The following is a 19,094-nucleotide window of genomic DNA, read 5'->3' on the forward strand; positions in this document are numbered from 1 at the left end:
AGGAGAGAGAAGAAGCAAAAAAAAAGAAAGAAGGAGAGAAGCAGAGGCGAGCCTTAGATCATGCTGGGCGGGCAGGGTTCAAAGATCTGTTGACAGGAGCTAAATTTGCCAGCCAGCCAGTCAGGCTGTTAATCTTTATTTATTTAAGCAGGAAATGAGAGCAAACGTACGCGGCTGAAGGCTATGAGCTCTAGAGCGCTAGATAGCTGTTCTCCGGCCTCCCTCTGGTCCTGGGTTCCTCCTGCTGCTCTACGGGAGAGAAACTGGAGCACAGGCTGACTTCAGCTGAGGGCTGGGTGATAAAAAGCTGTTTGGGTCGTATCGATGACCTAAGATGTGAGGAGAGTGGAGGGCAGACGATTAGGAGGTCACAGCAGACACACGTCTGGTCGACGACGCTTTAGTTTAGCCAAACGACAGGACACCCAAACATGGCAGCTGCGCAGACGGTGTTAAGAAAATGGAACAGGGCAAGCATGTGAGCCTCGTGTAACACATGACATGTCGTCAAATCCTGAAGAACAGTCGTACAAACCCCCGACAGACACAATTCTCCTCAAGGGTAACTGTGGAGGTTGCGTGATGGATGAGTGAAGGTACCACCTGTAAATTCCATAACGACTCCAAGCATTGGTGCAGTAATGATGCGCTCACATATGGATATATGATGAACACTAAACACATCTGTCTTCACGGCTCATGTAGTCTCTGCTTCCATTTTGCTAGAGCAGCTAGGAGTACAATAATGAGCACAACATAAGCGGCCTTGACATATGGAATGGCCCTGTGACTCAAGGTGCCTAGAGAAAACATCAAGGGCAAATAAAGAGTGATTTACAGCTTACTGAGTTTACAAATACGGCTACCTCCTCCTCCACATATTTTTTTAAGCAATACAAATAGATCTGAAAAAGCAGTGGCATGCATCCATGCTCCTCAAACAGACCTATTGCATTTAAGAATCGGAAACTATGGCTTTGTGTCCAGTTGTCACTACTGGGTCAACCTCTTGATCTCAGTTCCATACTGTACGGTATAAAAGCCCTCCTATTCAGTTGAGATGCAAGGTTGGTGCATAATATAAGTTGTTAGCCGAAGTACAATTTTTATTAAAGGTCACCAAAATGGACACCTTCCTCTTTTTCTATTTGCATGTCAAATTATGCTAGAAAATGTCTATTTCGGCTTGCTTCCATTTTTTCCATAATTTCAGCTGTCTACATTGCACTAAAAGTTTAGATACATGTAGATATATATGTAGACATGTAAAAGTTAAGCTGTTTCACAAGGGTTAGGGTTAGGATTAGCCTGTGAAGGAACCAAACTGTTGCACACTACCAGAGAACAGAAAGGTTCTGCTTTAACAGCTTGAACCCGTCTTTTAAATAAAAACAGGAAGATAGGAGTCACAGCTCTGTTGTGTATGCTATTTACTGATTAGCAGAAGACACACACACACACACACACTTCACTTCACTTCCAGCAACATTAATGTGGATAGTATTACTCAGGAGCCAGGACTATCATCGAGTGCCTCAAAAAACACACTATCGGTGAAGGGAGCAGAAATAGAGAAAAGCCTTTGAGAGTTTGAGGACACTTCAGCTGTTGTCTCTGTGATTGTCCTCTTCACTACGCCTGTAGCGAATGAGAGGGGTAAATGTTGGTGCATGACTCATGGTTTGCAAATTAGAGAGGAGGCCTGCCTGGTCAATCAGCTGTGTGAGTGAGTCACAGGGCCATGGAACACCGCGACCTGAACGCTCAAAACAATGTGAAAGATAGAGTAACGGGACTGCACACAGTGGTCAGGATCAAAGGCTTGTAACATCACCGCTGCTATGACCACACACACAAAAATACATAAGCCTAAGGTATCTAACACATAGGTAAGGCAACACATAGAAAGAGTATTATCAGAGGGAACAGTATGTGTGCAAACCTGCGTGCATGTGTGTGTGCGTTCATGCAAGTAGGCCAACACCACACCCACGAGTTTCAGATGCACTTTAACCCACAACTCAATCCGGTACCAATGCTGACTTTATGGTTGCAGCTTGCATCGAAGTATTCTGTCTTCCTTCCTTCTTTCTGGGCAAGGAAAAGCACCCCAACGTGGACTCCATAATCAGGCAATAACTGACAAGAGAAAACATGTATAAATCATGAATAAATAACTCGGCTTATTCCAAGAAGTCATAGAAATAGAATAAGGGTTACTGGACCTCAATTATTCAAAACACTGCGATCTACTCGCTAGAAATCAGAAACGCAACTATTAATTCAACGTGACCGCTGTCATACCCACACACATGACCCTCTCTGACTGATACAAGGGTTAGGGTTGGAATGAAAAGAGGTTTTATAAATATCATCTGGTGTGTCTGGGCTATAAAAACTGTCTCCATGGAGATTCTCCATTGGAAGTGTGATTTAGTCCAGGACTCGGGGCTTAATCTACATGTTCAAGAAACCGACACTGTGTGTGCAAAATACAACCAAGGCTTACGAGGCAGCATTCAGATCATTAATACATGCCATGTCCCAAACTCACCCAGCTCGCGGCTCATCCCACCAATTGTCGAGCTTTAGAGATAACCAGTTACGTAAAGGGTCTTTTCTAAAAGCAGGCGGAAATGAGGCATCGCTGAGTGGCTTCAGCTGGACGCTAAACATTTCGAGGTGAACTGCATGGATTAGAAAGAGGCCCATTTCCACAATGAAGGAATCGTTCAGCAGATATGCCTCCACTGGGATTCCTCAGACATTAATTGGTCAGCCTTTATCAATATCATCATAAAAACATGGTCATCAACATCATCATCATCATCATCTCCTGCACCAGCTAGCTTGTATCACCATCGTCACCTCCTCTGCATGTGTACTCACTAACACACACACACTGGTGTGTATGGAATGCCTCACGTTCTTCAGACAGGACACAGTGGCTCTTAGAGCAGAGAGAAAGGCTTCACCCAGGCCACCACCACCACAGTCCAGCAGTGTGACACCAGACAAGGGGCCACACATTGTGCTTAACACAAGGGGCTCAACAGGCGCTCCTGTGTGGCTGAGCCTGGGTTAGTCCAGATAGAAAATAGCAACAACCACATCTCTCTGTGCTGATGATGTGACACTTAAGGCAACTTAAGGGGTTTGGATAAACAAAGCCTCCACACACACACAGGCAGGCCAGACCTCTCGTGTCGTGAGAGAGACTCCTTTTTCTTGAGAGCAGAGATGCTTAGGCTAAGCTACAGCAGACAGACAGCACTGGAGATGGATGGATGGGGAGATATACGAACCTGACACTCAATCTTGGGTAGCTTTTTATGTAATACCCAGCAAGCACACTAAACTGAGATGAATAATTCAATGCAGACAATAGAAACGAACCGAGCTCATAAAGAGTTGGAAGTAATACATAGTGAATATGCCCAATAGATTCATTCTGGTATGGAAACCAATATACTAATGCTATCAACCAAATTTATAACAGAAAACCATGAGGCAACCTGGAATGAAACTAAGTCATTTGAATGAAACATCATCGACCTGGAAACTTTAACTCGCTAAGTTGCTTTTCCCAGTTTTCAAAATGTCACAATGACAGCTGTGTCTGACATGATGATATTCCGAAACAAAAATAACTGACACTGTGATCAATCATGATTCAAATGTCTAGACCTCTCAGATATCTATTCTAGACTGTATAAACAGCAGCAAACTTGGCCCTTAGGTCTAAATGTAACATAATCCAAAACATGACGCACAAACGCAAATGGTGATATCAACCACTTACAGAGGCTATTCTGCAGAGCTGAGGTGAATATTACCACTACGAACTTAACCGTAAGTAATGAACTCATGTCCTTTGTGTGCCTCTGAACCATTCAGTCATGTGGGGCATGAGTTTCTTCACTGATTCTCCTATACCATTCCATGCATTACAATGATCCCGACCTCAGATTATTACCTCCACCAGCCTCTCCTGTTCTATAAACAGAAGTGACCACACTGCTAGAGCAACCCCAGCCAAGTGCATGAGTAGGCAGGTGGAGCATCAACCACTGGTCTGGATTAAACTAATGTACCAACATCTATCCAGGCTTATTTACTCGCTGTTCAAATTCATGATGACATCCTGCTTCCAGGGGCACCATTTGTGGAACGTAAAGCCATTAATAGTCTACCACAGAGATAGTGTTGTACAATATAGGCTACATTGCAGTATTTTCCTCCTGGCTTGGCCTATGACACAGCAGCTGAAGTTCAACAGGGGAACTACACAAGATTTGAGATGGACAGACACAGGACCATCTGCCTTGCCTGCAGCACCCTAACCCTGACCCAAGCCACGCAGCAGTGCTATGGGAAATGTAGGTCCAGGGCCCATAATCACAGTGTCTCAGAGCAGGAGTGCTGACCTTGAATCAGATTTGCCTTTGATTATATCTAAATCAAATGATATGGACAGGTGTGGACCTGAGCCTTGATCAGCACTACTCTGAGACGGTTGGTAAATACGTCCAATGACGGTCCTTCATTTACAATAGCATTGCTGCTAGGCTAGTGTTAGCTCTACCTGAAGTGTTGAAAGGCACAAGCCCACTCTCTACTCTACTCAGACGGCAACCCTCAAACTGTCACAACAAATATATGAAATGCCAGCTTATCAAAAGGCAGGATGCACAACCCACTGGATTTCAAACTCAAATATAATTTCTCTTTTGACAAATCTAGGATTAAGCTTTTTATGTGTCATAATCCTGTCATGCTCTAGAACTGCAGCGATGTAGTGTGCACTTTGGTAATAATCTTACCTCCGGGGAACTATTGGTCTTGAAATGAAACCCATCAATGCTGCTGTTTGCTAGCAAATCAAATATTTAGCTAAACTATGAAAGTCAGCAACTTCTCTATCAGTTTGTGTAATATTGGCGCTTCTTCTCAAATTCAGCTTCGTCATGCAATTCTGTGCTCAACAAACCTCTGTGTTTTTCACGGAGCTGATAAAAACATTGGTTCTTACAGGCATTCAATCCCCACACTCATCACACCCAACAATTCTGAAGTAAGGAGAGGAGAGGAAGACTTGCTGAAGGAAAGCAGCTGAGAATAGTCCATCACATGAACAGTGTGTGGTGTGCTCAGCTTGGTTGTATGGTCACGTGTTAAACATGGCATGACATGAGGCGCCCGTGGGCATCAAGGGGGGGGGGGGGGGGGGGAGAGGGGGCAGGTGAGGGGTATAGGCCTGTTCCATCCTGTACCACAGAAGAGTCACCAGGAGTGGAAAACACTGACATGCACTGCTGTGTACGTAGGCACTGAGGGCAAAGAAAAGAGGAAGGCAGAAAGCAAGCATAAGAAAGGGGAGATTTTAAGAGACAGATATAGGATAGGGGGTGGTAGTAGTATTCACCATTGTGACACGTGTCAATTCCATCTGGTTCAGAGGGACACTTGTCAAAGGAACTGACAAATGGTTCTGCTGAAACATTGTGGTGCCAGAGGAGGTAACCATCAAGCAAGCACCGCTTCCCCCATTTCAGATTCTGTTTCCCCTCCCTGTGAGCGACTCAGAAAAACCCTGGAGGAAATACCCAGAGTGACAGCATGGCGAGGAGTCACTGCTACAGCGGCAATACTGCTGTTACGGGTGTGAGATTACGCTTGCAGCCTGCTCACAATCCCATCCCATTGCCACCAGCTTCACAGCTCCGCTCTGTTCTGGTGAAGTCCCCCCCACCCTCCAACCACACGGATTCACGTCAACACTGGCGATTATGATGTAAGCGAGAAGCGCCTGCCGTTCCACTGAGTAGACCCCCTGGTGATTCCTAGAAATCGAATCCAGAAGGACAGCCAAAGAACACAGGCAGAACAGTGAAAGGATTATGAGATGCAAGGTTCCAGGGACAGACCCGAGCAGGGGCTGCCAGGGCGCTACGTTCCCTAGGGCCTAGAGCACTTATTTAAAGGGCTTCTCTGGGACAATGACCCCTAGATCTCCCCATGCTCTGTACTCTTAGAGCTGAACTGATCTACAAGAGGTCTAACTCCTTACAAACCATCACATGCCTCTGGCAAGTGAGACTTCACAAGTAGATGAAGAAATGTTAAGTCTACTTTTCTTGGGGATATGATGTGATCTTCAAGTTTTGAAAAATGGAATCCAAATAGAAAAGGCAGCCGTCTGAATCACTCCATCAACATGCACTTTGCTTTCGCTTTGCTTAACATGCTCTTTTCGCTCATTTCAGAGATTGAAACTGCTTTTACAGTAATGGTGAAGCAATTTTGAAACCAGACTGCTGGCTGTGAAAATTAAGGAAATCACTTTTTTTCTCCTCTGATATGCAAATTTAATAAGAACCCTTATATTTAGCTCAATTTTTCCAAGCTGACTCACATCCCCTGGTGAGATAAGGCTTCTTTTCAAAATCCCATACCGAATCACTTACTCTGAGATAAAACGCACAGGCGAGAACAAATTCATACATTGGCATAAACAGCACAGTTGACTCTTCCAAGTCTGCAGACAATTCCTCTTGATATTGATGAGAAAAAGTAGCCTATTCAAGAGACATGAGAAATCCATCTTAAAGATCTGACTGTCACACAGCAAGGACAGGATAAAGGAAGGCAGACCGTGAAAGGCCTGCTCTCTCCCACAGAAAACATTTTCACATTTCTACCACAGATATATAACGAGATGTGTTGTCATAGGCAAGGACCTACTTACAACTTAGCACTAAGATGAGAGGGAGAGGCTTTAATGTAGCCTAGATGGTTTCTAGACGCCCATGCAATTAAAATTCATTCGGCTCTTGGCTCACGCCAACATTCCACGGGTCTTTCTCTCCCTCTCTGATCTCCTCTCCGTCGATGGTTCCGAGGCCGTGGCGGCGCGTGGCGGTCCAGCCTGAGGCTTACGCAACTCCTGCAGGAATTTTGATTTTGAAGTATATCGCCACGCTGCAGGCTTAGAGCTCTGCCATCAAGCTGCTCGCATCGGCCTCACTCCCTGATTAATATGTATGCAGAGCTGGGTGCTGCTGGGGGCTTGGGGGAGGGCGGTGTCGGATCACAGCCGCCCAGCACTGGGCCTATATGGGCATCTGAGGCTGTGAGACTAGAACCTCCGTGGCTGAGGATAGGCTTCTACTTGTCACCCTGGTGGATGACCTGTTCTAAAGGAGGAATGTTGTTTATTTACTGTAGATACAGGACACAGTCTCATGTGAAAGAACAAGGTGCAACACTTCACTCTTCTTTAGCTAAAATGAATTACTCAAGAAAAGTTTTCTGAATTAGACCAATGTTCAAGAGACTGGGTGAGTGGGAGATTATCGCTCATCAAGTTACCTTTTTAAAACCAATGTTCTCTCTGCCTACATGACAGGGCCGGTTGCCTGTTGTCCGTCGACACAAACTAATGTTATGGTCAAAATAGGGGACCGGTTGCACCGGTGTGTCATGTTAAGCTTTGAGGGGTCCAGAGGAGAGACTAACATCCACCCGTGACAATAATACACAAACATAGCAAGAGGCATACAAGTCTATGCACTGTCAGTTAGCCTAACCAAATATTTTACAAAAAGCCATTACTGGTTCAAAGGATGAAAAGTGGGCAGAATCCTGAAACAAATGCACTATTTGAGTAGGACACGACTGAGGTTTATCTCCATTTGCTGCACGTCTTGACAAACATCCATCATCATTTCAAATGGAAATTAGATCAAACAAATGACAGCTCGTGCCATGTGCCTAGGGGGTAAACTTAGCCTACCCCCTCTTTACCTAAGACCCGCAGACGTTCAACAGAGGGATTATGATGATTACATTTCAATCCTAAAGCACTTGCATAGAGAATTGTTCTACGTCCTTTATAATATCTTGCCTCTCATCATCCTCATAGAATATAGCTTGAGCTCTTTCCAGAGAGCAATAGGGGGTGGGGCTTTGAGTAAGATGGCTATGCCGTAAGCTACGGGTTTTAACATTGGATGCAGGATTGGCACTTAAATGTAGGCCTACTATGAGATTAAAAAACACATTGGGATAAAGCAACACTGATTAGCCTACTCTAGTAACAGCACTTGTATTAGCAAACCATTTTACTCATTTGGTAATTGCATGCTTTATAGTTCTTATACCATTTGTGTAATAACCCAAACCACTGTGTCCTTATTCCAGTTGTATAATAACACAAACAGTCCAACTCCATTACAGTGCAGCAATGACTAGCCTAAATGTGTTGTGTAACAGGATATTAATTCTGTACAATGTTGTTTAAGCACTTGGGTATAATGGGTATAAGGGCCAAATGCAACGCCTCAATTATGGCCTTATGAGCTTGACACAGAAATAGATGCCCATTTTACTATGCAGAGACCACCCCATAATAAACCTCAGAACACTACAATATAGTTTTGGTGAACTCATTGTCTTCATTAAGGAGCATACAGCATCGTCAGGACCTTCTACTATGTTCAAATCAAGAGAACTGAGGCGAGAGAGAGAGCAGAGGGAGCCATTGCATAAGGACTCGACTGAAAAAGGAAAAACTATTGCTGTTCTTTGCTAGATGTGAAGGTTTTTGAACTTTTCCTTGAAAACATTGACAAACATTTCCTCCTAACTGGTTTGTAGGAGCAACACATGGTGTCCGTGTAGCCTTATACAAATGTATTTCTTTCCATAACAATGACAATATGCTGTCAAAAAAGCCAATTGATGTACCAGTGAAAACTTCACATTTTAAATGGAGAGAACATCAATTATGCATTAACAACCTTTGATAGAACAATCTGCTGAATTATACAATCCTTGTGAAAGGCATTAGGTGTCCCTTGTTATGCTTCCATTAATGAACAGACGAAAAGGCATTAACATTTATGGATGAACACATTCAAGCTAATTGACTTAGTTTAGGAATCCTAGTATATTCTCTCTGTGGGAGCAAGGCTCATATAGATGTGAATTCACAGAACAAAGACCAAATATCATTAACTATAAAACAGCAAGAACTTCCAAACATGTGTTTCAAACCTGTAAAAGAAACAACAAAAGCATGACATGAATGTGCAATGCATTCAGTCAAAAATAACTTAACTAACATTTACCTTTAGTACTTCCCCACGTTTAAAACTTAGCTCGTCGTCTGCAGTAGCTTTGAAATCGTATTTGGCAATGGCCTCCATGGTTCTGGTAAATGGACACCTGTGTGTAGTCGTGCGTTTCAGGAGCAGCCTCAAAATAAAAACACAGATCCAGAATTCTGTGATCGGTTGCTTGCTCCGAGTCTCTCCTCCCGTCTATGACCCGTTCCTTTAGGGTAGGATCCTCACATAAAGGTCACGGTAAGGTACCTGCAAACGAGAGAAATGTGTCACTAAAATCGGGATCACAATCTAGCCCAGCGTCTAGACATCAGTATATTGCGTTGATCGACAACTGCTCGATGAAGCCGCGCCCGTGGTGAATAGGGGATTGTCAAGAAAAGGGATGAAACCATACTGCTAACATTTATCGGAGCCAACGAGAATGCACGTAACACACAACAAACCAATAGACGAGATGGAAAAATCCACACCAATGGTTGCCCAATCATTTTGACATGGGAGCAGAGCACACCGAGAGAGCGCTGACTAACGTAATTTGTTCACAGACAAAACAGACAAGGCACAATACGACAGGTAGCCAGTTAGTAATGATATAGCCAGTTGGTAGTCCAAATGTGTCACCTGATGGCTAGTTAGTATAAGCATACACGATTGTTTACAAACTATTCCACCAATCCGTAACAATGCATATCCTATTCACTTACTCTGACACTTTGACAGGTCTCCGTCTGTTTTGCTTAGCCCCGTAAAGGAGACTTTAGAACTACGTAGCCAGCAGTGTGTACTGCTGCTCTCGGATCTAGTCTAAACGTCCGACTACAGCATAGGTCTTAAGTGTCGTTTAATGGCCCGTCTCTCTTGCCTAACTAACTAGCTACATAACAACCAAACCAAGTAGGGATTTACTGAATCAAGCAAGTAACTAGTATCAAATCAATATCATATTGCCAGCGAGGTCACACAGCCAATCATGCACGTAGCTAGCTAGCATAAAACGAATTGCCAATGTCTTCTTCCCTGCCTGCATGCAGCGTAGCATATTTCTCTCTGACGTTAGCTAGTCAACTTCCTAAATTAGAAGGAACCGTCAGATTGCTGTTTTCCATCTGGTGTCTCTGGCTACATTAGCTTACGTTCATTTGCTAACTAATATGTTAGCAATACGCTAGCCATGCTCTGCGGTCTGCACTAAGAACAGGTTATTTAGCTAGGCGTTAGCTAATGTAGCGGTGGTTAACAGCTCGTTATGTTCCAGACTAGCTAGCTAGCAGTCTAACTGGTTATGTTGTGGCTAGCTAGACAACTTGGAGAGTCCGATCGTCTTCGTTAAAATATGTTTAAATAATCAAATTCTCATGAAAAGACTACGTGAATTCATCGTCTCCGGAACTGCCAAGAAGAGGCCTAGCAAGCTTGCTGGCCAATGCAAAAAAAAAGAAGAAAACACATTTTTCATATTAGCCGTTAGCTAGCGTAGCGGGTGGAAAGACAACTTTTGTATTCAGTAGAACGAGACATACAAACTCACCCTCCAGTTTATCGGTGTAAATGACTACTTCTCGTTTCTTAAAATGTTCCTAGTATTTGAAATCCGCCCGTTGCTTATTTATTATGAGGTAAATGTACAAAAGGTTTTTCCTTAAAACCGAGCTAGCGACGATTATTTCCGCTTCCTTCCAGATGCGTCGGGAGCTGCTGCTGCTGCTGGCTGCTACTACGGCTGCTGCAACCTCTCCTCTCACTGTGCGGTGTCCCCTGATGGGAACAACTATCGCGGTACTTTCGCTAAGTCCGCTGTCACTTTCTATCCCAAAGAGGATACCCTCAAAGAATCCAAAGGGTTACGATAGCCTCATATATACTCTCTTACATACCCTACTTCTGAAGCAATATGTTGCATGTTTCTAGCGTAGATACAGTTTAAACAGCCTACAGGAGGCTTACTTAGTCACACAGAAACACGAATTATCTTACCTGCAAGAACATGATTGTCAATCAAATGAGTTGAAATAACACTTTTGCTGGAACAGTGATGGCTAGCGAAAACATTGAAAAGTGCGACACTTAGTGGCAATTGCAATAACACCCAGTTGCCTTTTAGACTGTTGGGCACATTGGATGGGCCTGTTTGAGTTCAAGATTAAACCCGACTAGGATTCAAGCGAGGCTAGGCGAGAACAGGCGGGGGCAGTGTATCTGTGCAGTCTCAAATTGGACAATAAAGTGAAATTCTGACTGCACGGCTTGAAAACATGGCAGTGATAAAAAAACATTTCTGCTATTGTTTATGAAATCCTCAAATAAAACGTCCTATTAATTATTATTTGAATAACCACCACATGACACAACCATCAACTGAACATATATGTGCAATCAATTGATCTCTCAAATACCATAATGATTTATATTCAATCACATACACATCGCAGGTGTCAAGAAAACATTCATTCGTCATGAAAAGTGCCTCCCACAAAGGCCCCATGCAGTCGTTGAGAAGTGACTGTGCAGCTACACAGCGCCTTGCTCTAAAACTGCGTGAGCCTCGATCTCGCGACTCTCCTCGACTTGTTGGAGCGTCATGCAACAGGTATTGAAAGGCGCTCATCAGCGACTGCTCAAAACTAATGTTATCAAACACGCTCTATCTCTACGGCATTCATATGTATTTGAAACACAAAATAACAAAGAAAACTAAACAAGCCAGTTATTGATTTAAAAAAAAAAACTAGATTTAGACTGTATGGCATTGCCCCCCATCCTGGCCATTTTTGTGTCTGTTTCCAAACCAACATGCACGTGTTGATATGGACAATGTTTTAGTAGCCTATGAATTCTATCTAACAACGCATTTTGCTTTTATCTTTCGATATGCAGCAATGAGTTTTCAATGTTCAATATGTTCGATATGTTGTTAAATAGCTGAATTATTAGGCTACTAGAAATTATGCATAGGATAATAGAATTAGTAGAATTAATTAATTCTGAACGAACATCACGAAGAACTATTTAGGCTTATATGATCGCAAATTCAAGTGGCCTTTTGCAGATAACTGTTTGTATGTCCAAACAAATACTCTGAATAAAGTAGTAGTAAAGTAGCTGCTTTTTTTCGTAGACAGGTTTTTCGCAGTATTAGCACATTGCTGGTTTTCATAATTTGTTTGCAAATAGACAGACCCAACAACAAATCATCATCCCACTCTTGATCAGACGAAGGCGACAAACTCGATTAGAGGCCAGGGCTTACCAGCATGCCACATACAGAGCCCTAGCTGCCGCTATCTCCTCGCATCAATACAACATTGGATGACAATCCAAAGGTAAACAATTGTGCTCCTGAAATGTACCGACGAGTTTGTGTGCACGCTTATGGAAAGTGTTATGGCCCATGATGATGTGATTTTGTGAGCGCCTATCCCGTTGATGATGCGTGTGGCAGTTGTTTTATATGCCAATACCCTTGGAAGCTGCGCCCATTAGGCTACTGATGCAAGCACATTAGAAACTTGGTTATGCTGATTGGGCAAGTAAGCTAAATTACTGTTGACATGCCTAATATTTGCTAAGATTCTACTATCAAAGCCCTTACATTCGGAAATATATTCCATTCGAAACAGTCACTCTATTCTAATTGAGGGTATTTTAATCAGAACGGGCGTTTATTCGGGCTATTAACGGAATAGGCTGAATGTGAACGTAGTCATTGTCTTAAATTGTAGGCATAGGCTACTGTCAGCAGGTGTCTCCAGCACCCCTCCTTTCACCGCTATATATTGGGAACACACGGAGCTTCAGTGCGAAATGTTGGCAAGGCAGTTCACTGTCATCCTCGCAGGCTCTTTCACAAGAACTCTGTTTAGCTGAGAGAGTGCTTTGATTGGCAACAGGCTCCTGGTGTAGGTATATGATGAAACAAGGGCAATAGGTTTTTAAGGACACAGGCGTCAAAAATAGGTGCATGGAGATGTCAATATCGACTCAAATCTCACTGATGAGACAATTAGATTGAGGGGATTATTGATAAACTAATTGTGTAAGAGCTCATCTGCATTTTGCAATAAAATATCATGGTAGCCTGTAGCATGTGCGTCGGGTGGTGATAGCTGGTGAGGGTGAACTGATGTTTCACCTGAAACATGTATCGTTTGATTGAGAAAAATCCAGTGAGCATGGAACATAAGAGAGCCTAGGCGTTTGCGTTTGTCACTCTGAATTTAAACAATTAACACATTCCCAGAAAGGCTTGATGTCTGATTGTACGACTGCATCAAGGCAAGAATATCAGGTAAGGGATTGTTTACTACACATACCATATGCCTATCTAGCCTATATGTTTTTCAACAGTGTTTTTAAAAATGTATCGTAGCCTGCTATGAAGTTGCAAAGACATATTGTAAACCATTAAATAGTATAAGGCTTATTAATTAAACTATTTTCTGGTTTAGAATTTAATGTATGCTATATGTGTTCTCTTTGATATTTTAAATCAGAGCCAGCCCATAGTTTGATGAGGTTGTCAACTTCGAAATGGACTTCGAAAATGTTTCAAATGAGATTTCGTCTCTCCCGTCATACAACTCCTCTGAGCGTCTCGCAGGTAGGTCTATAGGATTCTTAGTTTTCCCTTTACATTTTCATGCCTGAATTAATTTACCCACATATTGCACATTAGTTGTAAAAGTCTAAGCAACGTTGTATCGTTTAATTCACAATACACGTCTTAGTTTGACAATTTAATAAGTAAAATGATAACTTGTTGATCGAGACACAAGCAGATACCTCAATTCAATGTCGTTTAATTAGCGATGATCAGTTTAAGGCCGTGGGTTATCCAAAAGGTCCCATCATGATAAGAATCAGTAGACAATGCGACATTAGTGCTATGACTTCAAAGCTGAATGGTGTGACTCCTACATAACTTTAGAATGAGGTGAAATAAATAAAAGAGGAGAGAGCGAATCGAGACACCTCCATACGCTACATCTTGCCAGGAAGAATACCCTTCTACCCACAAGCCCATGCTTTTGTAACAGAACCAATCAGGCTACAAAATAATACAGTGTAGGCTACTGAGTGTCATAATAAAAGCCCCACATCAGCACCACATAAGTGGACAGCGCCCGCATCGGGACTTAAAGAATTTAGCTACTGCGGCCGTAGGGGTCGAATTTTAGAATGCATTAGGACTAACACTGCAGCATGCTTTACTGTCTGTAACCGATCTAATTCCATGTCATACCTTCAGAAAATGATGTGCCCTACCACAACGTGCTCATGCCAAGCATTTATGGAGTCATCTGCTTCTTTGGGATCATTGGCAACTGCATCGTCATCTACACCATTGTGAAGAAGACCAAGTTCCGTGCCCAGCAGACAGTGCCAGATATCTTCATCTTCAGTCTGTCCATAGTGGACCTGCTGTTCCTTCTTGGCATGCCTTTCCTCATCCACCAGCTCCTGGGCAATGGTTCCTGGTGCTTCGGTGACACCATGTGCACGGTTATAACTGCCCTGGACTCCAACAGCCAGATAGTGAGCACCTACATCCTCACTGTCATGACCCTCGACCGCTACATCGCAACGGTCCACCCCATTCGCTTTAACCACGTGCGGACACCCTGTGTGGCAGGGGCTGTAGTGGGGCTGGTATGGGTACTCTCACTGGTCTCCATCACCCCTGTGTGGATGTATGCTGGCCTTATGCCTCTCAGGGATGGCTCAGTAGGCTGTGCCCTCCTGCTGCCCAACCCTGCCACAGACACCTACTGGTTCACCCTCTACCAGTTTGTGCTGGCCTTCGCCCTGCCTCTGGTGGTCATCTGTGTGGTCTTCTTCAAGATCCTCCAGAACATGTCAGCCACCGTGGCACCCCTGCCCCAGCGCAGCCTGAGGGTGCGTACACGTAAGGTGACCCGTATGGCTGTGGCCATATGCCTGGCCTTCTTCATCTGCTGGGCTCCCTACTACATCCTGCAGCTGGCCCACCTAGGGGTCCACAGGCCCAGCTTTGCCTTTCTCTATGCTTACAACATTGCCATCAGCATGGGTTATGCTAACAGCTGCATCAACCCCTTTCTCTACATTGTGCTGAGTGAGACCTTTAAGCAGCAGTTCATGGTGGCCATCCGGCCGGCCCACCGGGTCTTTAGGGTGGAACCAGTCATGGCTGACGGCAGTGTTAGTCTGAGACTGGCTCCAGATTGTACTCAGCAGTCCCAGTCCTCCAAGGAGCTGCTGCACAACATGCTGCCGGTCACTGTGGCTGTGCACTGAGTGAGATTTAGCTAAGCCACCAACCCCATGGATCTGGGCTCTCTGTCAGTACACACGGAACAAGAACCCCATCAGAGAACCATGCTCGTGTGAAGACAACATTAGTATGGTTATTTCATGTCGGATAAAAAATTTGGCAAATTGAACTGCAGGCTGCCAGTATTACCTTTTTAGATTTTGGCTTCCACAATTCACGTCAATTATGTTACCTTGTAGCACAATATAACATATCTATTTTGTCATCATACAATCATTGTTGTTGACTATAATTCCAGTATCTGTTACTCTTTTAAACCAGCCAGCAAAAACAATATTAGCACAGTAATTCTAGTACAGAACAGCATGTCTACAGTACCTCCAAAACAGTCAATTGTATTGGAAAAACCTGAGGGACATTAACCCTAACCCTAACCCTAACCCTAACCCTAGCATTTACATAAGAATACGGTTTTTTTCAGTGTTTTTCATACATTTCACTGCATTTATTTCTTCATCAATACTTGACATTACAAATAACATCAGTTATTTTTCCATTGAAAAAATACGGCATACTGGCATACTGTTCCCTTTAAATGTCAAATAAAAAACTGCCTGAAGACATATATTCTCCTCTCTCTTGATGCTGCAAGGTCACTGCAATTTCAAAACCTTGAAACATGCCTTACCTCGCCAAGAGCACATGGCTTTAAGTCTTCACTGGCATGTAAATTTTGAAAACAAGAAACTGTGGGGAATGCCCTCGGCAACCTATTGATTTCTGTCATGACAAAGTTCAGTTCATCCTTTGGTATACCTTATGACTTTAATAACCAAATTATACTGCACTGTATTGAGTCAGAATCTTTGTAAAGTTAGTTGTCGTTGTTTCCGTGCGGATGTGTGGTATTTTGTACTTGTGTCATCGTTTAGGTCTGCAGGTCAGCGATCTGAAAAGCATGGAGACCACACCTTGCTGTAATCTATGTACTGTATATACAACCTCTGTTTGAGCAATGGCAAAGTTGTGATATATTGATTGTTCTTGTCTGTTACTGTAACTCTGAAGATAATGTCGTATAACGTGTCAGCTAACTTGATCTGTTGATACTGTTGTCTGTGTAGATATGGTGTTATATAAGAAAGCTGTTGCCCGTCAAGGTGTCTTATAACCATGTAATAACAGTGCTCACCAAGGAAACGTCTATGTCATGTTTTAAGGTCAGATGCATCATACACTGTATATTACTGGCCAACCCTACTTATGGAGAGCTTCAGGCAGGGTATGCAGGCTTTAATAAAATGGTAATTTGTGAAAAACTCACTCACTGTTTCTTGTGAAATGGATTATTCTCAGAAGAAGGGAGACATGCTATTGTCCCTGTCCTTCCTGCTCAAAACAGAACAGCCTTCAGACCCGACACAAAAATCAAAGCTGTTGAGGATTAGGTAAGATAAGATATTTATCTTATCGACTTTATTGTCCCCAGAGGAACATTTGTCTTGAACCATTAAAAGTGATGCTGCTTGTTATACGTTGAAAAAAAGTATAACAAAGTATGTATTGTTTATCAATACAAATGCACAAAAAACATCCATACACGGCCAGTCATAACCAAGGTAAAACATCCATACACGGCCAGTCATAACCAAGGTAAAACATCCATACACGGCCAGTCATAACCAAGGTAAAACATCCATACACGGCCAGTCATAACCAAGGTAAAACAGAGAGCCTACGTAAAGCTCTCACTGTTTGTAAATATTATGTCATTTCAATGTAATAATCATTTAGCTTTCTATTAGGCATTCGGAATCATGTTGTTGTAAATGAGGAACCCATAGCCGTGGGGGAAATATTTACCTTTTGAACACTGTTGTGAGGGAGCCAGAGCTCAGATGCGTTGGCAGATCATTCCTGTGATAACAGATTTGTGATTTTCTTTTCTTTTCAAACGCCTGTCTTTGCTATGATAGAGAATTAGCATTTTCCTGTTTTGCTGGGGTCTACAGTGTAGCATTTCGAAACATCCTGATATTGACAGGTAGGATTTACTTTCCCAGAGTTTCATGACGACACAGATGTGAATGGAAGATGCAATAATATTGAGTGCTTGGGTTGCTTTGGAATATTAACTCAAACATATATTCCCTCCTCCTGCCTGACTAATCATGTACTAAGTGTAATGAATACAGGACTCAAATGCACGACTCAGAGACCAAAACTTAAAATCAGGGAGATGGCAACAGGGAACGTCAGAAAAAAACAAACGCAGATCAAAAAACCGGGAATACCAAAACACTAGGCGTAATCGCTGGTAGGCTTGACACAAGGGACAAAGACGAACTGGCAAAGAGACAGCGGAAGACACAGACTAAATACACAGGTAATGATGGTAAGGAAGAGGTGAAATCAGTCGGGGCGGGGTAGACAATTACACAAGCGGGAAAATACACAGGGGCAGATCACGAAGTGACAGAAATAACGTCAGTAAAACAGGAATTAAAAGAATAAGAAAAAACAAAGAAAACAACATTAACGCACAGGACGGGACGTTACACCAAGCGAGTCACTAGTGTTCATTATGATTGTAATGCTAATACAGGTTGCGCCACGAATCAAAACACAAATAGACGGAAACCTCAACACGCTCCATAAAACAGAAGACGTGGACCCGCAGTATTTCTCCAACCCCTGTGATCCCAGTGCTTATTAAGCTGGCAGAGGTGAAAAAGTAATTTGCTTTAATTAAAAACATCGTCGCTGTGGTTTGGAACGTCCATTAATTAGAAACAAGAGATAACGGTTTAGAGTTTAAGTAGAGTGTCGAGTTTTCTCACCCTACTGTCGCTACACATCATTACACAGCACATCAGGGAGGACGAGGGGAGTCTGAGGAGAAGGGAGTCAAAATGATGAAAATATGTAATGTGAATTAATGTGATGAATTTATGTATAGGATTTTACATATAAACCTAAATAAGAGAGTTTGTACAATTGTATACTTCATCAAAACATACAGAATAACTGTACAGACTAAACTATTCAAGAGCTGAGTATGTCAGGATATTAGTGGACTGAGAAGTTGTACCGTAAATACCACAGCATTGGACTGGGGACAGATAACCAGATGCTACCAGGCTACTTTGTAATTCCACAGATGATCCTTAATTGTAGCTAAAGCCAGAAGGCATGATTGAGGCACGAATGAATCAAACAATCAGATACAAGATAGAAGGCTTAGAGTCACTGATTATGATCTGCCGAATGGACACTCGCTGCTTTCCGCAGGTGGCATTATTTAGACACAATGGTTAAAATCAGTGTGGTATGAAATCCTGTCATGTAAAATTTCATAGCACAGAAATTAATCTATCGTTCAGGCAGGGCCCTTGAAGTCGAACTGCACAGCTGTTCGTCAGGTGAGGTTCACACGTATGCAAAAACAGGGACAAGGCTTAGAAGCAGCCACGTTTTACACTCCACCATAGTTGAACAGTGTGACATGATCATACTGGCTATGAGAGTACGTTTTTGTGTGGTTCGTCGTCATCGTCGTCGTCATCCCTAGCCTCTACATGCTCTGTTGCTCTGTAGCCTATCTACAGGGTGGTTTGATAAGTCATGGGCTCTCAGCCATATTGTTATTTGTATGTTATGGTCGTTTAAATTCCAGGCAGTGAGTTATACAGAGCGGAGCTATCCCATTACGC

At 43.0% G+C, this 19,094-nt stretch overlaps 2 protein-coding genes across 3 annotated transcripts in view; one reads left to right on the plus strand and one right to left on the minus strand.

Moving 5' to 3' along the window:
- LOC310809421 (growth factor receptor-bound protein 2) overlaps nucleotides 1-10,815 on the minus strand; it is a 29,954-nt gene extending 19,139 nt beyond the window's left edge. Inside the window, exons 1-2 of one of the 2 annotated variants that reach the window (XM_083676674.1) lie at nucleotides 10,660-10,815; nucleotides 9,132-9,377 (exon numbers count right to left, since the gene is read on the minus strand). In XM_083676674.1, the coding sequence (XP_083532800.1) occupies nucleotides 9,132-9,209 (78 nt within the window). In that variant the 5' untranslated portion in view covers nucleotides 9,210-9,377; nucleotides 10,660-10,815. Of the gene's footprint in view, nucleotides 1-9,131; nucleotides 9,378-9,835; nucleotides 9,937-10,659 lie in introns of those variants that run through there. The other variant, XM_083676675.1, reaches the window with a different exon arrangement.
- Nucleotides 10,816-13,658: 2,843 nt separating this feature from the next.
- On the plus strand, nucleotides 13,659-15,404 carry mchr1b (melanin-concentrating hormone receptor 1b; the record flags this gene model as incomplete). Its single annotated transcript, XM_083676702.1, has 2 exons — nucleotides 13,659-13,728; nucleotides 14,377-15,404. The coding sequence occupies 2 exons, from the start codon at nucleotides 13,659-13,661 to the stop codon at nucleotides 15,402-15,404; spliced, it is 1,098 nt and encodes a 365-aa protein (XP_083532828.1).
- Between the last annotated feature and the right edge of the window lie 3,690 nt (nucleotides 15,405-19,094).

The sequence above is a fragment of the Argentina silus genome (assembly GCF_951799395.1).
Source record: "Argentina silus genome assembly, chromosome: 9".
Classification (NCBI taxonomy): domain Eukaryota; kingdom Metazoa; phylum Chordata; class Actinopteri; order Argentiniformes; family Argentinidae; genus Argentina; species Argentina silus.